Below are 16,914 nucleotides of genomic sequence, written 5' to 3' on the forward strand. Positions count from 1 at the left end.
CCAGCCTCCCAGGACACACTTCCCATCTGTGTTTTTGTTGAACTCCTTTGATTTCCAAACCAGCTCGCCTTTTGTACCTGCAACATTTCGTAAGGCCAGTTATGGTCCATGAACCCCATGTCCTCTGTGCTGAAACAGCCCTCCATAGGGCCGTGTGTTTATCATGAAAAAGAATTTCTGTGTACTAACTTCTCGGGCATAGTCTGTTGACAGCTGATGGTGAGAGGTGTTTTTCAGGAGCTAGTTACTGAGATTACTCTAAGTTTTAGCCCATGTTAATTCAGGGAATAAAGCTGTGCATTTTAGGAAAGACTTTAACGTGAATCCTTCTTCTTAGGTGGGTGAGGTCCAAGTGGTATAACGTATACTAAACCCTGGATCTTTGGAGTGCCCCGTGTGCTGTGCTGCTTGTAGAGAGCCGGTCTTCCTAGCGCTGCATCCCTGGGGGGAGGTTGGGCCTCTCCTTCCCTCTTCGCTTCTGCTCCCAGTGAAAAAGCAGGAATAATGGTCTCTCTAGATGTCTTTCCCCCTTTCCACTTACTATTTCAAATGGCTGCGTACATACCACGTGTCCGGAGCGCCTGGTTTAATTCACATGAATTATCCTGCGCTTTCCTGGATGGATTAAAAGAAGTCCTTCATAGGACTTAGACTGGGCAGGTCTGGCCTTACCTTTCAGGTGACGCTAGAAACCAGTGTCCTGGGCACCCGCTGCGCACCCCTTTCCCCCTGCCCCGGTGCCTGGCGTCCCTCAGTAGCAAGGACTAAGCTGATTGCAACTGGAAGAGCACTTTATCAGTGTGCCACGTGCTGTGGCATGAGGAGCGTTCCGCTGCAGTCATGGGCTGAGGCATGCAGGGGACAAATCCGGGCTGTCAAGAGCTCAGAACAAAGGAAAAAAAAATAAATCACTCAATGAAATCACTCGGTGGTGGGTGAACCTCCTGTTTTCTACCCATTGTGATCTCCCAAAGTCTGTTTTGACGGGGGGGCTTCTTCACTTGAAGAGCTGGCAGCTCGGCCACTGTTTGGAAGTTGGGTGGTTGGAGCCAGTGGTGCCTCTCTGTGCCCAGGCGCCGTGAAATTTTCAGGGAATTCTTGCATAAAAGGTGAACAATCAGCCGCTGACTTGTCTTGACAGGTATTGGCGCTGGGGGAGAGTTCGTTGTGTCACCTTGGTACTTGCAGAGCATCCTCCGCTCCCCTGGCTGCCTTCCCGACCTCCCTCGCCGGTAAAACCAGATCCAAACGGGAAGGAGTAGTATTTTTTTGTTGATGCGCCAGATCGGTCACTGCCGGCAGTTTCCTCCCCTCTCACCGCATCAGTTTCTTCTTCTCTTTATGTTCCTTTATCCTGAGTGAGGCGAGCAGAGGAATCCCTTCAGTTTTCAGCTGCTGTCGGTAGACTTTGCTCGGTCAAACTTGCCAAAAGCTGCACAGAGCTTGCAAAAACATCAATGCCGAGGTGTCCCGGGCTGGGCAGTGCTGTGAACCCCTGGCCAGGGAGCCCAGCCGGGAGTGTTGGTCAAGGAAACACCTTGCAGAGAAGCCGCCTGCCCTGGAGAAACGTCACTGCTCGAGCTGAGACTCGTGGCCCTGCTTTCTGTGTGCGAACATCCTCTGTGCTGGCCTGATTTAGATACCGCCCGACTTCCTATCTCGCTAACAACTGTGGCTGTCCTGAACAAATCTTTGTATGATAGAAAACTCTGTAAATTTTATTTTTCTACTGACACTTCTAATCCTGGTGGTGATTATCAGTAAATTCTGTATTGATCGAGGTGAACGGAGTTGTGTGTTTCTCCTGCAGGGTGACAAGGGGGCCTGGATTGCGCTTTTGGAAATGAGCCTTGCTCCTGCCTCGCACAGGGCAGGTTTATCCCGCCCGGGGCCATCTGCACCAGGAGCTGTCCTGGCTCTGGTGGTTAATTTTATCTCCATTAGGAGCTGGACCTGCGCCTGCAGCCAGCCACCGCAGCCCGAGGTGATGTCTCGCTGCCGCTCAGCTTTGGGGACAGGCTCGGCCGGTTTCAAGGCCGGGAGTCCCCGTACCCGAGCGGATGTGCAGGGTCCCTGCAGCCCCTGGGCTTGGTGCTGACCCACTCCCGTCCCCCTGGGGTGGTTCTCACCCCCGGACGGTGGCTTTGCCGGGGCCGTGGGTCAGTCCCTGTGCACCGCTCGGGCTGTCCTGGGGGAGCAGGCGCGGGGGGTCCCACTATCCCCTTGCTGCTCTCAGGGTGGGACCCCACACCTTCGTTGCACAGCTCCAGCCAAAACCAGGGCTGGAGCACCACCTGCACTACGGGGCCCGTTTTATTTTACATCTACATACAACCTGCATAGATTGAGATCGGCAAAATGAGTTTCTAAGAGGGTGGCAGCTGTGGACAGTGGGTGTTTCCCGCGAGCTGGTGACCACACACCTTCCCTGCTCCCGCAGACCCCCGGGTGAGTGTGCTCTGAGATCAAAACTGGCCTGAAAAATTCACATCCCAAGTCGGCAGGGATCCACGAGGTTTTATTGGCAGTAAAAGGTCAGCACGTTCTCTTGGTTTCCGCGGGTGAGGATGACGGGAGGTCTCAGGTCCTGCGAGAGGGTCTCGAGCCAGGCCATGTAGAGGGAGCTGGGGCAGCGACCCTTCCTGCCGATGGGCAGCGTGCTGCGGCGACAGCGAGGGGCCGGGTGGGGCACAGCCAGCGCAGCCCCCTCCGGCCGCCCCGCCAAGCCGAGCCCCGTCCTTAGCCCCTTTCTCAATCCTGGGCTAATTTGGAGGTTATTTCCCTAAAAAAAGGGGCAACGCCACCTCCTCCCCCCGATGGGACCCAGGCCGGACCCCTTGGTGCTTTCCAAGAGCTTTTCCCCACAGTGCAGCACCGTCCCACCGCGCTGTTGGGGCGTCTGTCCAGGATCTCCCCGCGCAGTGGGGGGGAACATCCGAAGAGACCATTTCCATGGGACAAGAAACGTGTGCGAGGGCGTTGCTGGCACCTACATGGCTATGAGCGCCGCGTCCCGCGAGTAATCCAGCAAAATCTCGTTCAGCCTCACTTGTCGGAGTGACTGCGGAGCAAAGAGGGTTGACAAACGTAAAATAATTGCTTCCAAAAAGACTGAGTTTTGTCTCAAAGGCAGGACACCCTTTGCAGGACCCCCCGGCGCTACCTTGGCTCTGTTTTTATCGACCTCCTCATCAGAGATCTTCCAGGGACAACCCTGCCTCATCTCGTTCACCGTGGCCTCGTCTTTGAAGCCGTCGTTCAGCCTGAAGGGAGCGATCAGGTCGTCGAACCTCTTGATGCTGCAAGACAAGCAGATGATGCCAGGAAAGGGGGTCTGGGTGAGTTTAGGGGTGCTGGGGGCAGGGGGAGAAGGGGAGGGGGGCGGTTACTGCTCTGGCCGGGGTTTCTGGTTGATGTCGGGGAGGATGTGGACCTCGTGGAAGCCAAGGCGGAACTTGCTCAGCAGAGAGACGATCCTGCCGGAAGGTAAAGGACATGTTTTCCAAAAATTATAGCAGGGCGTGGTGGCTCTGGCAGGGACCCGTCCCGGCAGAAACCGCTGCCACCGTCCTCGGTTTGCACTTGGGTTTTCCCCACCCCGCAATCACATTGATTTTCGGAGGATCGAGGCAAAGCAGCCAGGTCGGAGCTCACAGATCCCATTATGGCAAAGCCTGTGGGGCTTGGGGGAGGCAAAGCAGCTCCTGCCACCCGCCCATGGGGACAGCGGCGGTGGCCACGTGGAAGAGGAGCTGTGGGCCGCGAGCGGCCGCCTGCACTTACGCCTTCCTCTCCTCGTCCATCCGGTTGATCTGCCCGCCGACGAACACCCGGATTTTGCACTTTGCCCACCGCTTCTTGCGCCCCAGGAGGTAGGGGATGAGCAGCGTGAGACCTGTCCCCAAAGCACCCAATGGGAGACACGGCTGCCGTGACCCCATGAGCTCGCCAGCACTTTCTTTGACGCCAGATGCCGGGGATGCCCTGGCACCATTTGGCGAGGACCGAGCCCTCCTGGGCACCGTGATGGAGGTGCTGGGTTCGCATTAGCTGCACAGACGGACGGCGAAGAGCCGCGGCAGCCAAAGGTGAAGGTTACCTCCATCATCGAAGAGCCAGTAAATGTCAATGGTCTTCTTGCCCTGCTCGCTCTGGAAGATGGTGCTTGCCTGCTGCTCGCCGGCCACGGCGGCAGGGTCTGCTGCCGGGGCAAGAGGGTGTCGGCATTGGCGAGGGGCACCGCTGGCTGCGGGGAAAGGCACCGCTTCCTCCCGGCCCCAGCCCTGCTCTCCTTTGCCGCTGAAAACCCACGCCGCTACCTGCAAACCCGCCTCCCTGAAAATAATCCTTGGAGCCGGGGACGCTCTGGGCAGCCCCCAAGCCAGGACCAACCTGCGCCTGGGGCTGCTCTGCCACCGGTGCCGTTCTCCTCGGGGTGCTCCGCTGCCTCAAACGTGGGGTTAACTAGGGAGGGAGGAGAAGAGCACGGGCAGCAGGGCAGCACTTCAGTGTCTCCATCCCCTCCGGTCCCAGCCCAGCAGTGATGTCCCACCAGGACCTTCGCCTGGGGACACGGTGCCAGCTGGTGCATTCTGCGGCTCCGGCACGTCTCCGAGCAGCCCCAGCTGCCCAAAGCCACTTACCGTGAGCCTGCATCACTCGGGAAACATTCAGCCCTTCCTTCATTCTCATTAAGCACACGCCATACTTGAAATCGAAGGCGTCACTGGAAGGAGGGAGGAGAAGGCAGTTAATGGTGGCTGGCTCGTGTCGGGCGGCACTGCCGGCCCGGCCGGACCCTGCACACGTGGCCGCAGCATCCCCGCACCCAACCGCGGGGCCACCGCTGGGTGCTGGCATCCCCGGGGCGCGGAGGAGCCGGCGTGGCCGTACTGCAGGATGCCCACGTAGTCCTCCAGGCTCTGTGGGGACGCAGTCCGCCAGTTCCTCTTGTAGCCCAGCGCCAGGATGTTGGGTCTCATCTTCCCAAGGCCGGCAGCCTACGGACAGACGTCCCCATGAGACCCCTCCGCAGGGACAGACTGACGCGGGTGGTGTCAGCCCACAGGGGAGCGATGCAAAGGGGGGTGCCCGGGGGGTGGGGAGGGGGGTCAGAGCCCCCTGTGCAGTGATGGAAGAGGAGGGACCCTGATGGTCAACGGTGGCTCTACCTGCATGAGCATTTGGACGCCGCTTCTCAGATCCTCAGCCACCACATCCGTGTAGAAAGCCTTGATCTTCCGCTTCATAAGCCACTTGGTGTGGCCGTCTGCTGTCAGCCGGGACTCCGGCATCTTCTGCTTCCGTGGTCCCTGGGGGGAGCAGGGGCTCAGGCACTGGCAGTCTCTTCCAGCTGGTGGTCTTACCACCAAGGACCTCCAGCTCCTCTCTTCCCAAATCATTGGCAAGACCCGGATGTAACCAGTGCCCTCGTGGGAGGTTGCAATCACAGCAAGAACATGAGTGAATTTTGGGAGTCAACAGCCATCGCACACGATGCCGGCAGTCCCATGGCTGCGGATGAGTTGGCATTTGCTGCACCACATGTCCCCAATTGCTCTTGAGGCTTCAGGGCTGCAGGACCACCCCCGTCCTCTGAGCAACCGCCTCGTCCCACCGCATCTTTTCTTTGGCAATTAATTGGCAAGGGGAAGCCATTAGCCCACAGGGACATCCTGGTGCTTTGTGGATATTACTTAACAAGGTGGAGAGGCTTCCAGACAAAGCATTTCACCGTCTGGCGGCACGTAAATGGGCACATTTGAATCCCCACCCCCTGAGCCCACCAAGATGCATCTGGATTTCCCAGCCCACTGCCCACGGGTGGCCGGAGCCCCCAGGACGAGGAACCAACCGGCTTTTGCAGGAGACTCACGATCAGCACGTTGCCGCAGAGCATCAGGCTGAGGTTCTTGGTGAATGTCCCCACGAAGTCCACCAGTGCCGGGCGGAAATTGGGCGGGCCGGTCAGCACCAGGCACTGCGGTCTACGCGCAGGGAGAGAAAAGGGGGTGAAACCGGTACTTTGGAGCCACCGAGCCTCTCCGGAACAAACCGTGTTTCTTCTCCCATGCCTGGCCAGCAGCAACTATAGGCAGCATCTTTAGGATGAGATGAAATCATGTGGCTGAGGGTCCAGCCTCACTCTTTGGTCTTTTTATATCAGATGAGACTGACGTGTCTGCATCTGCCTGGTACGGGGAAGGCGAGGTTTGCCCTGCTTTCCACCTCTGCCCACACGGCAAAGATGTGGGATTTTGGAGACAGCCACATTTTGCTGGGGCTACCAGATACTGAGGATGGTGCGAGGACGTGGCCATGGGCATGAAGCCATCCTGGGTCTGCCAGCGGCGGCGGCTGGCTCTGCATCCCCCTCCCTCCGTGCCCAGCACCGCGCCGAGCCACCCTTGCCTGTAGTTCTTGATGTGCTCATCCACTTCGCTCAGCCCCACCGAGTAGTTGAGGGCCATGTTGTATGAGCTGGCTTGCATGGAGGAGCCCCAGTTGACATCTGCGTGGGGAAGATGGATTAGCAAGGGGGCCAGACAACTCCTGGGGCATCGCCGGTGCCGGGTTACCGCCACGCACCCGGCTTTTTGTAGAGGACGTATCCCAGGAGGAAGATGACGATGCCGAAGGCAATGAGGGCCGCCCACCAGGTCAGCAGGAACATGATCACCACTGAGACGGTGGCCCCGAAGAGTGCGGCCCACTTGCTGTAATACCGAAAGGAGGGTCGCCAGCCTGCACGCAAACACACACAGCGGCCGCTGCCGGGACGGGGAGCCGGACGGGGAGCCGCCTGTCGCATGGCACGGCACGGCACGGCGCGGCACAGCCCACCTGGGGAGTTGGTGATGGAGGCGTGGAAGCAGCTGAAGTTGATGAGGGCGTAGGAGCAGAGGAAGAAGTTGGAGATGATGGGGGCGATGGCGTTGAGCTCGGCTGTGGGGAGGAGGAGAGCGAGCTGTTAGCGGTGGGCACGGAGCCATGCGGTTGGCAGTGGGCACCAGGAGGGCGATGGGCCGGCAAGCACCTACCGATGAGGATGAAGCCAACGGCGATGACGTAGGTGAGCATGTAGCCACGGATGGGCTCACTGTTCCTCCCGTAGCCCTTCCCGAAGAAGCCTATGAGAGGGTAGAGCTGGTCCCTGCAGAGACACTGCGGGGAGAGACGCGTTGGGGACTGCAGGCTTCGCCGGGGACGTGGACGGCAGCGCCGTGGAGGCTCTTGCACCCTAAGAGCAAGAGCCAAACTGGCCTCGCGCCTTTGCCGACGGCAGCATCCTCCTCGCCCCAGCGCTGCTCACAAAGCCCCCCAGCACTGAGCACGACGCAGGGACAGGAGCCGGAGGACACGGACACGCCACCCCCTTACCTGGAAGACTTTGGGGGCTGAGACAAGGCAGGCCAGTGCCGAGGAGAGGGTAGCACCAAAAATCCCCGCTGTGATGAGGGGGCCGAATCCAGACACCATGCTCATGCTCTGCCCCAAAAGCCAGCAGTCAGGACCCCTGGCATGTCCAGCCCATCAACCTCCACCCCGGACCTAAGGGATTTCCCGCCCCCGGGCCCCATCCATCCGCCTTCTGCGCTCCCCCCCTTTTCCATCAACATTATCTGGGTGGCAAAGTCCAGCTGTGTCTGAAAGCCCGAGGAAAACGTGCTCCCCGGTGCGTCCCCATTACATGGGTGCTTTAATGGCATGGGTGCCTCCTGGGATGCTGGGTGTGGGGCTGCCCTGGGAAACCCATCCCTTGCAGCGCAAACCCGGCCAGGAGCAGGGACCGGGGTGGGCGACGGCTCCGAGCAGCACCTGGTAGTAGTTGCTCAGCCCGTATCGGCAGCTCTGCCGCTGGGTGCAGCCGGTGAAGTTCCAGCCGAAGCCGCAGGCCAGTCCCTCGCAGCCCGGCGAGCCCACCGCCACGCTGTCGTTCAGGCTGCCCGAGGCGTCCCGGACCACACAGGCGCCTGGGGGGAACACGCAGCGCCCACTCATGTCCTGCACCCGTGCCGTCCCGGCAGGGCTGGAGCGGGGCCGGCATCTCTCTGCGGTTTCATGCAATCCAGCCCCACGTCCCTGTTGCCTGCAACATCCCCCAAGTCCCTGCCATGGGGCCACCCCACCACATGATATCTAGGAGCAATGCCACAAGCTCTGTTGCCCACCCAGGAGGACTTTGCCCCCCATGGGGACAGGAATGAGGTCTGGCGCCTGTGGCACTTGCCCCGGGGTATCAGTGCTGGCGTCCGCAGCTCGCTCCCGGCTCCTACCACCCGCATCCTCCCAGGCTACCCGTTTCGGGGAGAATCCCACCCAGCTCACTGAAGGACATTTTGCTTACCGATCGTAGCAGAAAGCACCAGGTAGGACACGGTGGTCCAGAAGATGGCCATCAAGGTGCCCTTGGGGATGGCCACGGCAGGATCCTGCCCAAGGGAGTCGCAGAGAGATGTAAGACAGCTTTCCAGGAGCACCGCTAAAATGGCATTTTAATTGTGGCTGCTATACAAGAGGAATTATAAATCATTGTGACGCAAAGCTGCAGAGCATCTCCTGGCTGAGGCTTCCCCAAAGTTTCCAGAAGAAATAAAATAGGGTCTAAAATTTGGATCAAACCCAAAGCCCCGGGGAAAACGGGGCTTGAGCCCTGCGAAACGCCAGCTCAGGCAGCAACACTCAAAACCCACCTTCAGGTCACCCGAAATGTTGGCCCCAGCCAGGATGCCGGTTGCCGATGGGAAGAAAATGGAAAACAAGCCGAAGAAGGAGCCCTCGGGTCCACGCCAGCTGGGCACGAAGTTCTGGGCAAAGATATCAGCTGGGGAGGAAGCAGAGGAGAAGCGTTTGGGGCTGCCCAACTGCCTTTCTCCTGGCTGAAGCATCTCAGCGCTGGATGGAGGCACGCCGCTGATGGTGGGTAACCCACGGGAGGAAGACACCGTGCTTTTAATGACATCTCTCAGCGAGGAGCACCTTCCCATAGCAAATTTCTCCCCCAACAGCAGCAAAGAGCCAGGCTCCAGCCATGCGCTTGGACCTGTTGAGCGTAACCCCAAGCCGTGGTGGACCCACCTCGGTAGCTGAAGAAGCCCTTCGCTTGCTTCTCGGCGGTGGCCGGGATCACCGTCCCCACCAGGTAGTTTATGAAGGAAACCAAGATGACCAGGAAAAACAGTATCTGTGCCTGCCGGACCAGAAAGAGCCAGCTGAGGGGTCGGGGTTTGGGCACTGAGAGGGTGAAGAACGCGTTAGGAGAAACCCTCGCCCATTTTTGGGGAGCTACGGGCATCCTCTGCTCCTCAGGTGCCTGGCGGGCAGCGGGGATGGCTCTTATCAGCCCAAGGGAATATGCGAGCAGAAGAAGTGAGGGTTACCTTGGCCTCCCACTCCATGCCGGCCAGGGAGATGCCCAACAGCACCGTCACGGTGACGACCCCAATGATGCGGATGTCGTTGGTGGGGTCCACGATGAGGGAATTGTGCTCCTGGGGAGGGAAAACCATCCACGACACGGAAATAACCCTTTCCCTTACCAAACCACTGGGATTGCCATGAGTTTTAGCAACCGGTGGTTGATTATCAGTGGCCCAACGTTAACACAAGTGTTGATAATTAATGCAGGTTGTTTGGGGAGGAGGTGGGGATGGAGGAGGTGGAGGGGACGGGACCCAGGGGACACACAGAGCCGCTTTCTTACCTGCAGCAGGTCCCGGACAGTTTCGGCGAAGCCCACGGTGTGCATGGCCACGGCCACCGCGTTCGCGAAGGCAAAGATCAGCCCGATGGAGCCGCCCAGCTCCGGCCCGAGGCTCCGCGAGATGAGGAAGTACGTGCCCCCTGAGGCAGTGGGAACACCCCGCGGTGTTAGCCACATCCCGCTCCTCTCCCCCCGACGTTTTCGGGGACCCCCCTGCACCTCGCAGCCCGTGCCGGGAGTTCACGTCCATGGGGCAGCCCCAGGGTGGAGGAGACCCCCTGGGGTGGCCGGAGGCTGTGCCGGCGCGGGGGACGACACGCTACCTGACTTCACTTTGCCGTTGGTGGATATGGCGGAGATGGACAAGCCGGTGATGGTGGTCACCGTCACGGACATGAGGATGATGAGCCACGTCAGGGCTGCGGGGAGAGGGCACCGCTTCGTTCCTGTATCGCCCTCAGCCCCATAGATGCCCTGCCTTCCCTAGGAGACCCACAAGGACCCTACGCATCGCCCCACACTCGATGCTGCCCGTATTTCCACCCCCCCCCCCCCCAGGTGTTTGGGGTGACGGCAAGCCCGGTACTGCCAGTGACGCGCCGTGGCACCCACCGATTCCTGCCTGGGCGGTGATCCAGGGCAAGCGCAAGTAGAGGATGACTCCCCAGATGTTCAGCATGCAGCGAATCTGGGGGGGAAAGAGGGGGACTGGCCGTCAGCACGTGGGGACCTGGGGACGGCCGGGGCCACGCCGGCTCTCTGGCTCCTCCAAGCGAAAACCAACCCGCCACGGAGGCCAGGGGAGTTGTTCAGGGTGCGGATGCTTGCAAAAAATACATATGTATTGGGAAAAATGCGACGATAAGGGGCAAACGCATCGTGCCCCTGCCTGGGGGGGTGTGAGGGCAGGAGGATGCTCCCTGGGGGATAAGTCGCACTCACCATCACACCCTTCACCCATCCGAAGCGGACGGGCTCCGGCGTGGGGGCTCTGCCCGGCTCCCCTGTCGCCTCCTCCGGCCCGGCCTCCGGCAGGCCATTGCTCCGCTGCGGGTCAGACACCGGCGCGCGGAGGTGGCCCGGGTCGGGCTGTGGGACAAGGGGAAGGCAGGTGAGGGGGGACAGGGCTGAAGGCAGCCAGCCGCCCTGGGGGGGTGCGGGTGGGGGGAGAGCTCTGGCTAAGCACGCAGCTGGAAACAGCTGGATTAGCCCTCTGGCTTCTCCCTGGGACCATCCTGGGGATGTGCACATCGGCACGGCGTCGACAAGCGGGAGATACCATGCCATGGACGCGTTGCAGGGACCCAGCACCGGCAGCACAGCCGCGGGATGCCGGCGGCACGGCTGAGCCCCACCTTACCTTGAGGATGGAGTGCAGGTCCGCCAGCGAAGGCCTGCCCTTCCTGGCATCGCCCACCCCCTTGCTGTTGGCATAGTGCTCGTAGGCGGGCACGACATCCACCGTGTTGTAGCCGAAGGTCCTGGTGCAGAGGGTGCTGCCGGAGAGGTGGGTGGGGTGGGCGCTGTCGCAGCCGGCCCCTTCAGGGGGTGCGTAGGGACCCCGGCCGCTCTCCTCCGTGCCCAGAAGAGTGCTGATGGTGAAGCGGCCGCTGCAACGGGGCAGGGCAGCGGGCAGCTCTGGGACAGGCAGCTCAGCCATTGCCCCTGCCCAGGTCCCCGCTGGCGGTGCCTGCCGGGCAAGGGATGGGGCGGAGAGGGGCTCGCAGGCTTTATACCCGGCAAAACCAGAGCGAGGCAACCGGCACCCACCCACGACCATTGCTAACGGGGGAAAAGAATTGGCTTGAACCACCCCAAGCTGGTCAGGGGGAAAAAAATAGCTGGAAGGGATATCAAAACCACCGTAATCGGTATCGCTGACTCCCAGTGTTCGATGGGGGTGGCGATAACAGATTTGAGATTAAGTCCCAAGGACAGATCGGCAGGGAGCCGCGGAACTGAGTTTGCCTCCGGCCCCGACCTGGGAACATTCAGTTCCCACCGGGATTTATTATGGAAAATGGCAGCAGACTCCCACACACGCTCGCCCTTCCCTGGGATACTGCCCCAGACCCGGCAGATCCCATAAATCATCTTAGCCGGCCTCTGAGTTGGCGCCTGCGGCGCTGAGCTGTGCTGGATGCGGGAAGGGAAACTGCCCCTTTTTCTCACGGTGAAACCAAGGGAAAGGGGGGAGTGTGACATCGAGGGATAGGAGGGATGTCCCTGCCTGGGATCTGATGAGGACAGGCTGGGGGACACAGAGTGGTGCGGTCCCTCTGCAATCGCCCAGGGCTGGAGGCTGGCAGCTCCCTGGCCCCAGGCAGCAGAGAGGCCCATGGTCCCACAGCCCCCTTCCCCTCCCGTCCCCAGGGAGGGGGAACCGCTGCACATCCAAGGTTCAAAACCTCCCCCAAATCCCACCCCTGATTTAATAAGCCACCTAAACCCTTCCCCACATCACACAAAACACGAGCTGAGGCCGCGGCGCTGCTCAGTGTTCACTGTACAGCCAGCGGTGGGCAAGGACAGGGGGAGGGACAGGCGTCTTCTACACTTCTGCAGCCCGGTGTCACATGTGCCTTAAAAGCAGTTACAGATAAGATCAGCAAAGACAGCAAAAAAGGCATGCAATAAAATCTGAGGGCAGCCCATTTGAATTTCAGCCCCGTGTGGCTTTGCAAGTTAATGGAAAATTGGGGCTGCCTCTGGCTGTCTTTTGCATTCACGCACAAATTTTAACCTGCTTTTTGAGGACTTGCTTCAGCCCCCCCTCGTATTGTTTGTGCGCGAGCAGACACCGTCCGCAATTGCATAAGCCCCGCATGGGCCGACGCGCACCCGCTTACCCGGGAAGCTGAGGACAGGGAGCCCTGCCTGCAGCGCCCACCTGCCTGCATCCGCACGGCTCAGCCCTCGCGATGCCCGGGCATCGCAGTGCAAAACGCGCCGGAGCGGGCAGCGCTGTGACCGTTCCCTGTACCCGGCCGTGCAAATGTGGGGAAGGGTGAGATGGGGACGAGGAAAAATCCTCGCTCCAGCACCTTGTGCAACACCTCCTGCAAGGTGGACACCAGCTTCCTCTCACAACAGATGCAGCAGCAGACTCATTCCCAGCAGAAATGGCTTTATTTTAAAACCTCATTATTTCATCAAAAACGCTAACTTGCCCAAACCAGCACGAATCACGGAGTCTCTTAAAGAGGGGGGGTTGTCTCTGTTAAACACAGCACGGTCAAAGATGCTCCGGGAGAGGCAGGAGGACTCCAGACGCCGGGCGAAGAGCGAAGCGAGTGGTATGATGCAACCCTGGTGTAGTGAAATAGCCGGATAGTAGGATGCGCTTGTCGTCGGCCTGATTCACAACACCAGCTGCAGCAACAATACCGGGGCCGTCCGGTGCTGGGAGCTGCGAGCAGGAGAGGAGAGCTCTGCGGCACCTCCCTCCAGCCCCTCCGCTTGCGCAGCGAAGAGGTGCCAAGCTGCTTCTGCAGGGCTTTCCCTCGCTTCCAGCCGATCCCCCTGGTCCACTGCAGCTATTAAATGAATCAAAGGAACCTGAATCGAGTTAAGCAGAGAATAGTGCAGTGCTTTACATATGGCTTCTTATAAAGTTTGCCAAAGCGCTATATTCCGACAGGCCTTTAATGAAGTTTTAATTGTCCTGTTTCCATCCCTGTGGAAGAGGGAACCTACCGCCTTGGGTGACGCGGGCCACGTGAACGATGCAGGGGCTCGGCGCTGCAAACCCACCGTGTGGAGCGGGACTCAATTTCTCGGCACTGCAGGGAAGGAAGCCTGGGAAGAGAAAACAGATGGTTATTCAGGCCACTGCCGGCAGCCTTACCCGATGGGGCCAAAGGGATCATCTTCCATCCTCTTCCAGACACCATTTCCAGCCCTTCCAACTTCAGACCCAGACAGAAACAGGACAAAAATGCTGGTACAGGGACACAAACAGCGGCAGTATTTGAGCGCTGTCCCACCCCAGGGACACAGAACTGGAATTAACGATATACCCTTTGCTCCAGGCTGGAAGAAAAAAACGTTGCTTCTTTTAAGAGGTTGGGGTTTATTAAGGTTGGGGAGACAAGTGTTGAGAGGGTAAGAAGAACAAAAAAGAAATCATTAAATTCTTTCCTTCTGAATGTAATTCCTTTGGCTCCTGCAAGGAACAAAGTTCAAGTGCCGTCTTAGACAAACGCAGCAGCGGTAGGAGAACGGAGGAGCCACCTCATTTAGCATTTGTCTGGAAAACAAAACAAAAAATCAGGATCGAGAGGCAGAATCTGCAGTCAGTGGGGAAATCCCAGAAAAGGCAGAGGAGTAGGAATGTATCTCGTAGGCTGTAGGCAGTAACCTGACTGGATGACCCGCTGAGCCAAGCGAACACCGGGGTAACAGTGCAGGCACCACTCTGAAAATACTTCGAAGAATTAATGTTGTTGGGGGGATAAAAAAAAAAAAACACACCACAAACACCAAGAAACTGAGCTGAGAAGACAGGACCCACTGACACCAGCTCCATGGCAGTGTTCAAGAAGGGCCCTCGAGGCAAGTTTCAGCAGGTTTTGTGCTTGTTGGCAGAAAACCTGTTAATTCTCACTTGAGCTGGTTGTCTTCTATTAGCTCAGTTTAGTTTTTACCAGTAGCCCATGGTTAACCCCTGGGAAGAGCTTTAACTTGTTTTTTTCCCTACTGGATAGGTAACATAGGGCAGAAGTTTACAATCAGTATTTCTAGATTCCCCTCCAACCCCCTTGTAAACCCAGATGACATCAACTCAGAGCTCGTCTGCTGAAAGACATGCAGACTGTAAAGCTTTAAGAGCTGCTGCGCTGATACTGCGGCACTTGCGGATGTTTCACTACTGATGAGCCATGCAAACCGTGAAAAACAGACCTGGAGACTCTGCATGTTTCTGTTGCACCCGTGCCGGGACAGAACGTCACATGCTCCCACGGCAAACACCTTTTCACTCTTCCCTCAAATCTCCTCCAGCAACACAGGCATGAGCTGCATTTGACTCAAAGTAGTGAGCCACCCTTAGGATGCATCTCATCTACCTGGAGGATCTTTATTGCTGAGGATTAGTCCTGGAGTAGGAAAAAGCAGATGGAATTATCCTAAATTTGATCTGCATAATTCATCTGTACTTTTTTCTTGTACAAAGGGGCAGAGCTCCACTGACTTAGAGAAGATTTGTCAGTTTATACAAACAATAAATTCAGCACTGATGAACATCCACAGCGTTGCTGCAAATTGTGCCTGGTAACCCATAAACTCGCTCAGATGTTGCTGTGCACTATCATGATTTTCAATTTGACCTGTGCGAGGCTGTCCAAGCAGAGCGAAGCCCTTTGTGCACAAGGAAAACAGAGGTAGCTCTCACTATGCCCTTGACAGCACCACGCTGTAAAAGCGAGCACTACTCCCTGTTGTAAAGGGAATGCTTAGCAACACCAGCTTTGAGCAGGCTGCTCCAAACCCAACGTAAGAATCTAGTGACACCCCAAAAAGCCCTTCTAGCAGATGAAATCTTTAGAAAACGAAGGCTAAGCTTGCACATTAGCAAAGTCGGAGCGCAAAGGTACAAAGGGTTACTAACTTCACTCCAGCAGCCGCAGGTCTGCTGGTCAGAAACCTGAGGGAGCAGAACCAGGTTGTTCTCTCCAGCAGAATAAGCGTGGGGTGGAGAAAAAACAGTGACATCTGGAAAACCACTGGGGTGCCTTATTCAGCAAAGCACCAGTACGTGCGTCAGCATCTACCTCAATGCAGCAAAGCCCTTAAAGTCGTGCAGAGGAGAGCCAGGTTGGCCACAGCCAGGCCTAGGCGTGGAGCTGGAACCCAACGCTCTTGGGAATGCGGGAGGACGGATGGGCTGCAACGTTCACAACCTGCACAGGAGCAAGAAGAAATCACAGGGCAATCAACAAGAAATAATTTAATTCCAGCTATCTGTGGCAGCTTGTGATGCACACAACCTCTCTTGTCTGAAACAGGGCTGCGTCTTACCTTTCCAGGGTTAGTCCCAGGACTTTGACTCCCCGGGGTTTATGTACTCTGTCCGTGCATCACAGAAGGACCAGCCTGGCTTTTCAAAGTGTGAAATAATTCACTTTCTGCTTAGCTTCAAAGGGACCAGAGGCTGGAGTCACAACCACTCAGCACAAAGGCAGCAAACTGCATACAGCCATCAATTTTCTCTTTTACTAACACCCATGAAGGCTGAAAAGCACCGGAAAGCATCTGCTATAGCCATCCTCACAGGGCAGACAGAAAAAGGGCAACTTGCTGTTTTCAAAAGGTTCCTAGGTTCAACATTTGACACCAAAACACACCAGTGAGGCAGCACGATAGCTCAGCTGAGCAGGGGACAGGCAAAAGACAGGAAAACAAGGTCCTGCAAATGGCAGCGGTAAGAGCCAAGCCCCAAAGGGCTTCTGTCCCTGCGTGATGGGTGGAGGGGGAAGAGGGAATTACAGCGGGGAAGGTGGCCTTCACCCTTCCCAAATAGACTCCGGCAGACGCTGTCCCTCTCTTGCCTGGGTCAGTGGTTGCCTGAGGACAGGTACAGACCCGCCAGCCTCTCTGTACGCGAGGTGGTTTGATGCTCGGAGTAACTCAGGGACAGGGGCTGAGTGCCAGCAGGGAAAACATAGGAGCAGGGTTTATCCTGCAGGACCGTACGTGGGGCAACCCCAGTCCAACCAGGACTGTCTGCAAGTGTCAGGAAAGATGCCTTGCTCTGCCACCTACTTTTTGGTAACCTGTTCTTTAGGGGATTGGATGAATTTTCAACTGAGACATACCAAGAAGCATTCACACAGGAATATGCCAGAAATGTTAGTAACTAATAAAGCTTTCCACACTCACCTGTTGACATTTTGTTAGGCAATTCAATTCTGCCCCCCAAATAAGTCTTTAGTAACTCACCAAAGCCCCTTTACTTGCAGGGTGTTGTCCAGGTCTCTTTCAGCCTTCAGCTGAAGCAGCCTTGAACACGCTATAGGACCACTCAGTGCCACACACAACCCCTAGCTCTATCGGCTGCGAGCCCCAGCAGCCAGTTTGCTAATGCTGAGAGACATGGGTTTGGGTGGCTTGGCAAGCCATCCCTTTCCTTCTTCTCCAAAAGGTTGATAAAATTTATGCTACAACATTTCTGGTAGAAAAAGTCATTAGGAAATTGTCATCAAGTCAGTCAA

At 57.5% G+C, this 16,914-nt stretch overlaps 1 protein-coding gene across 1 annotated transcript; it reads right to left on the reverse strand.

The window, feature by feature from the left end:
* Positions 1–2,518: 2,518 nt before the first annotated feature.
* Positions 2,519–11,363, reverse strand: SLC12A3 (solute carrier family 12 member 3). The gene is made up of 26 exons (XM_059824708.1): positions 11,064–11,363; positions 10,646–10,792; positions 10,316–10,391; positions 10,027–10,122; positions 9,704–9,843; positions 9,381–9,491; positions 9,079–9,190; positions 8,694–8,824; positions 8,348–8,432; positions 7,819–7,973; positions 7,381–7,488; positions 7,041–7,164; positions 6,844–6,945; positions 6,589–6,744; positions 6,412–6,511; positions 5,876–5,987; positions 5,172–5,312; positions 4,894–5,000; positions 4,644–4,726; positions 4,393–4,464; positions 4,100–4,201; positions 3,784–3,895; positions 3,390–3,476; positions 3,164–3,299; positions 2,994–3,061; positions 2,519–2,660 (listed from the first exon to the last, which is right to left on the reverse strand). Exons 1-26 carry the CDS (start codon positions 11,361–11,363, stop codon positions 2,519–2,521), a joined length of 3,105 nt encoding a protein of 1,034 aa, XP_059680691.1.
* Positions 11,364–16,914: the final 5,551 nt, after the last annotated feature.

Source organism: Gavia stellata, chromosome 15 (genome assembly GCF_030936135.1).
Source record: "Gavia stellata isolate bGavSte3 chromosome 15, bGavSte3.hap2, whole genome shotgun sequence".
NCBI classification, from domain to species: Eukaryota; Metazoa; Chordata; class Aves; order Gaviiformes; family Gaviidae; genus Gavia; species Gavia stellata.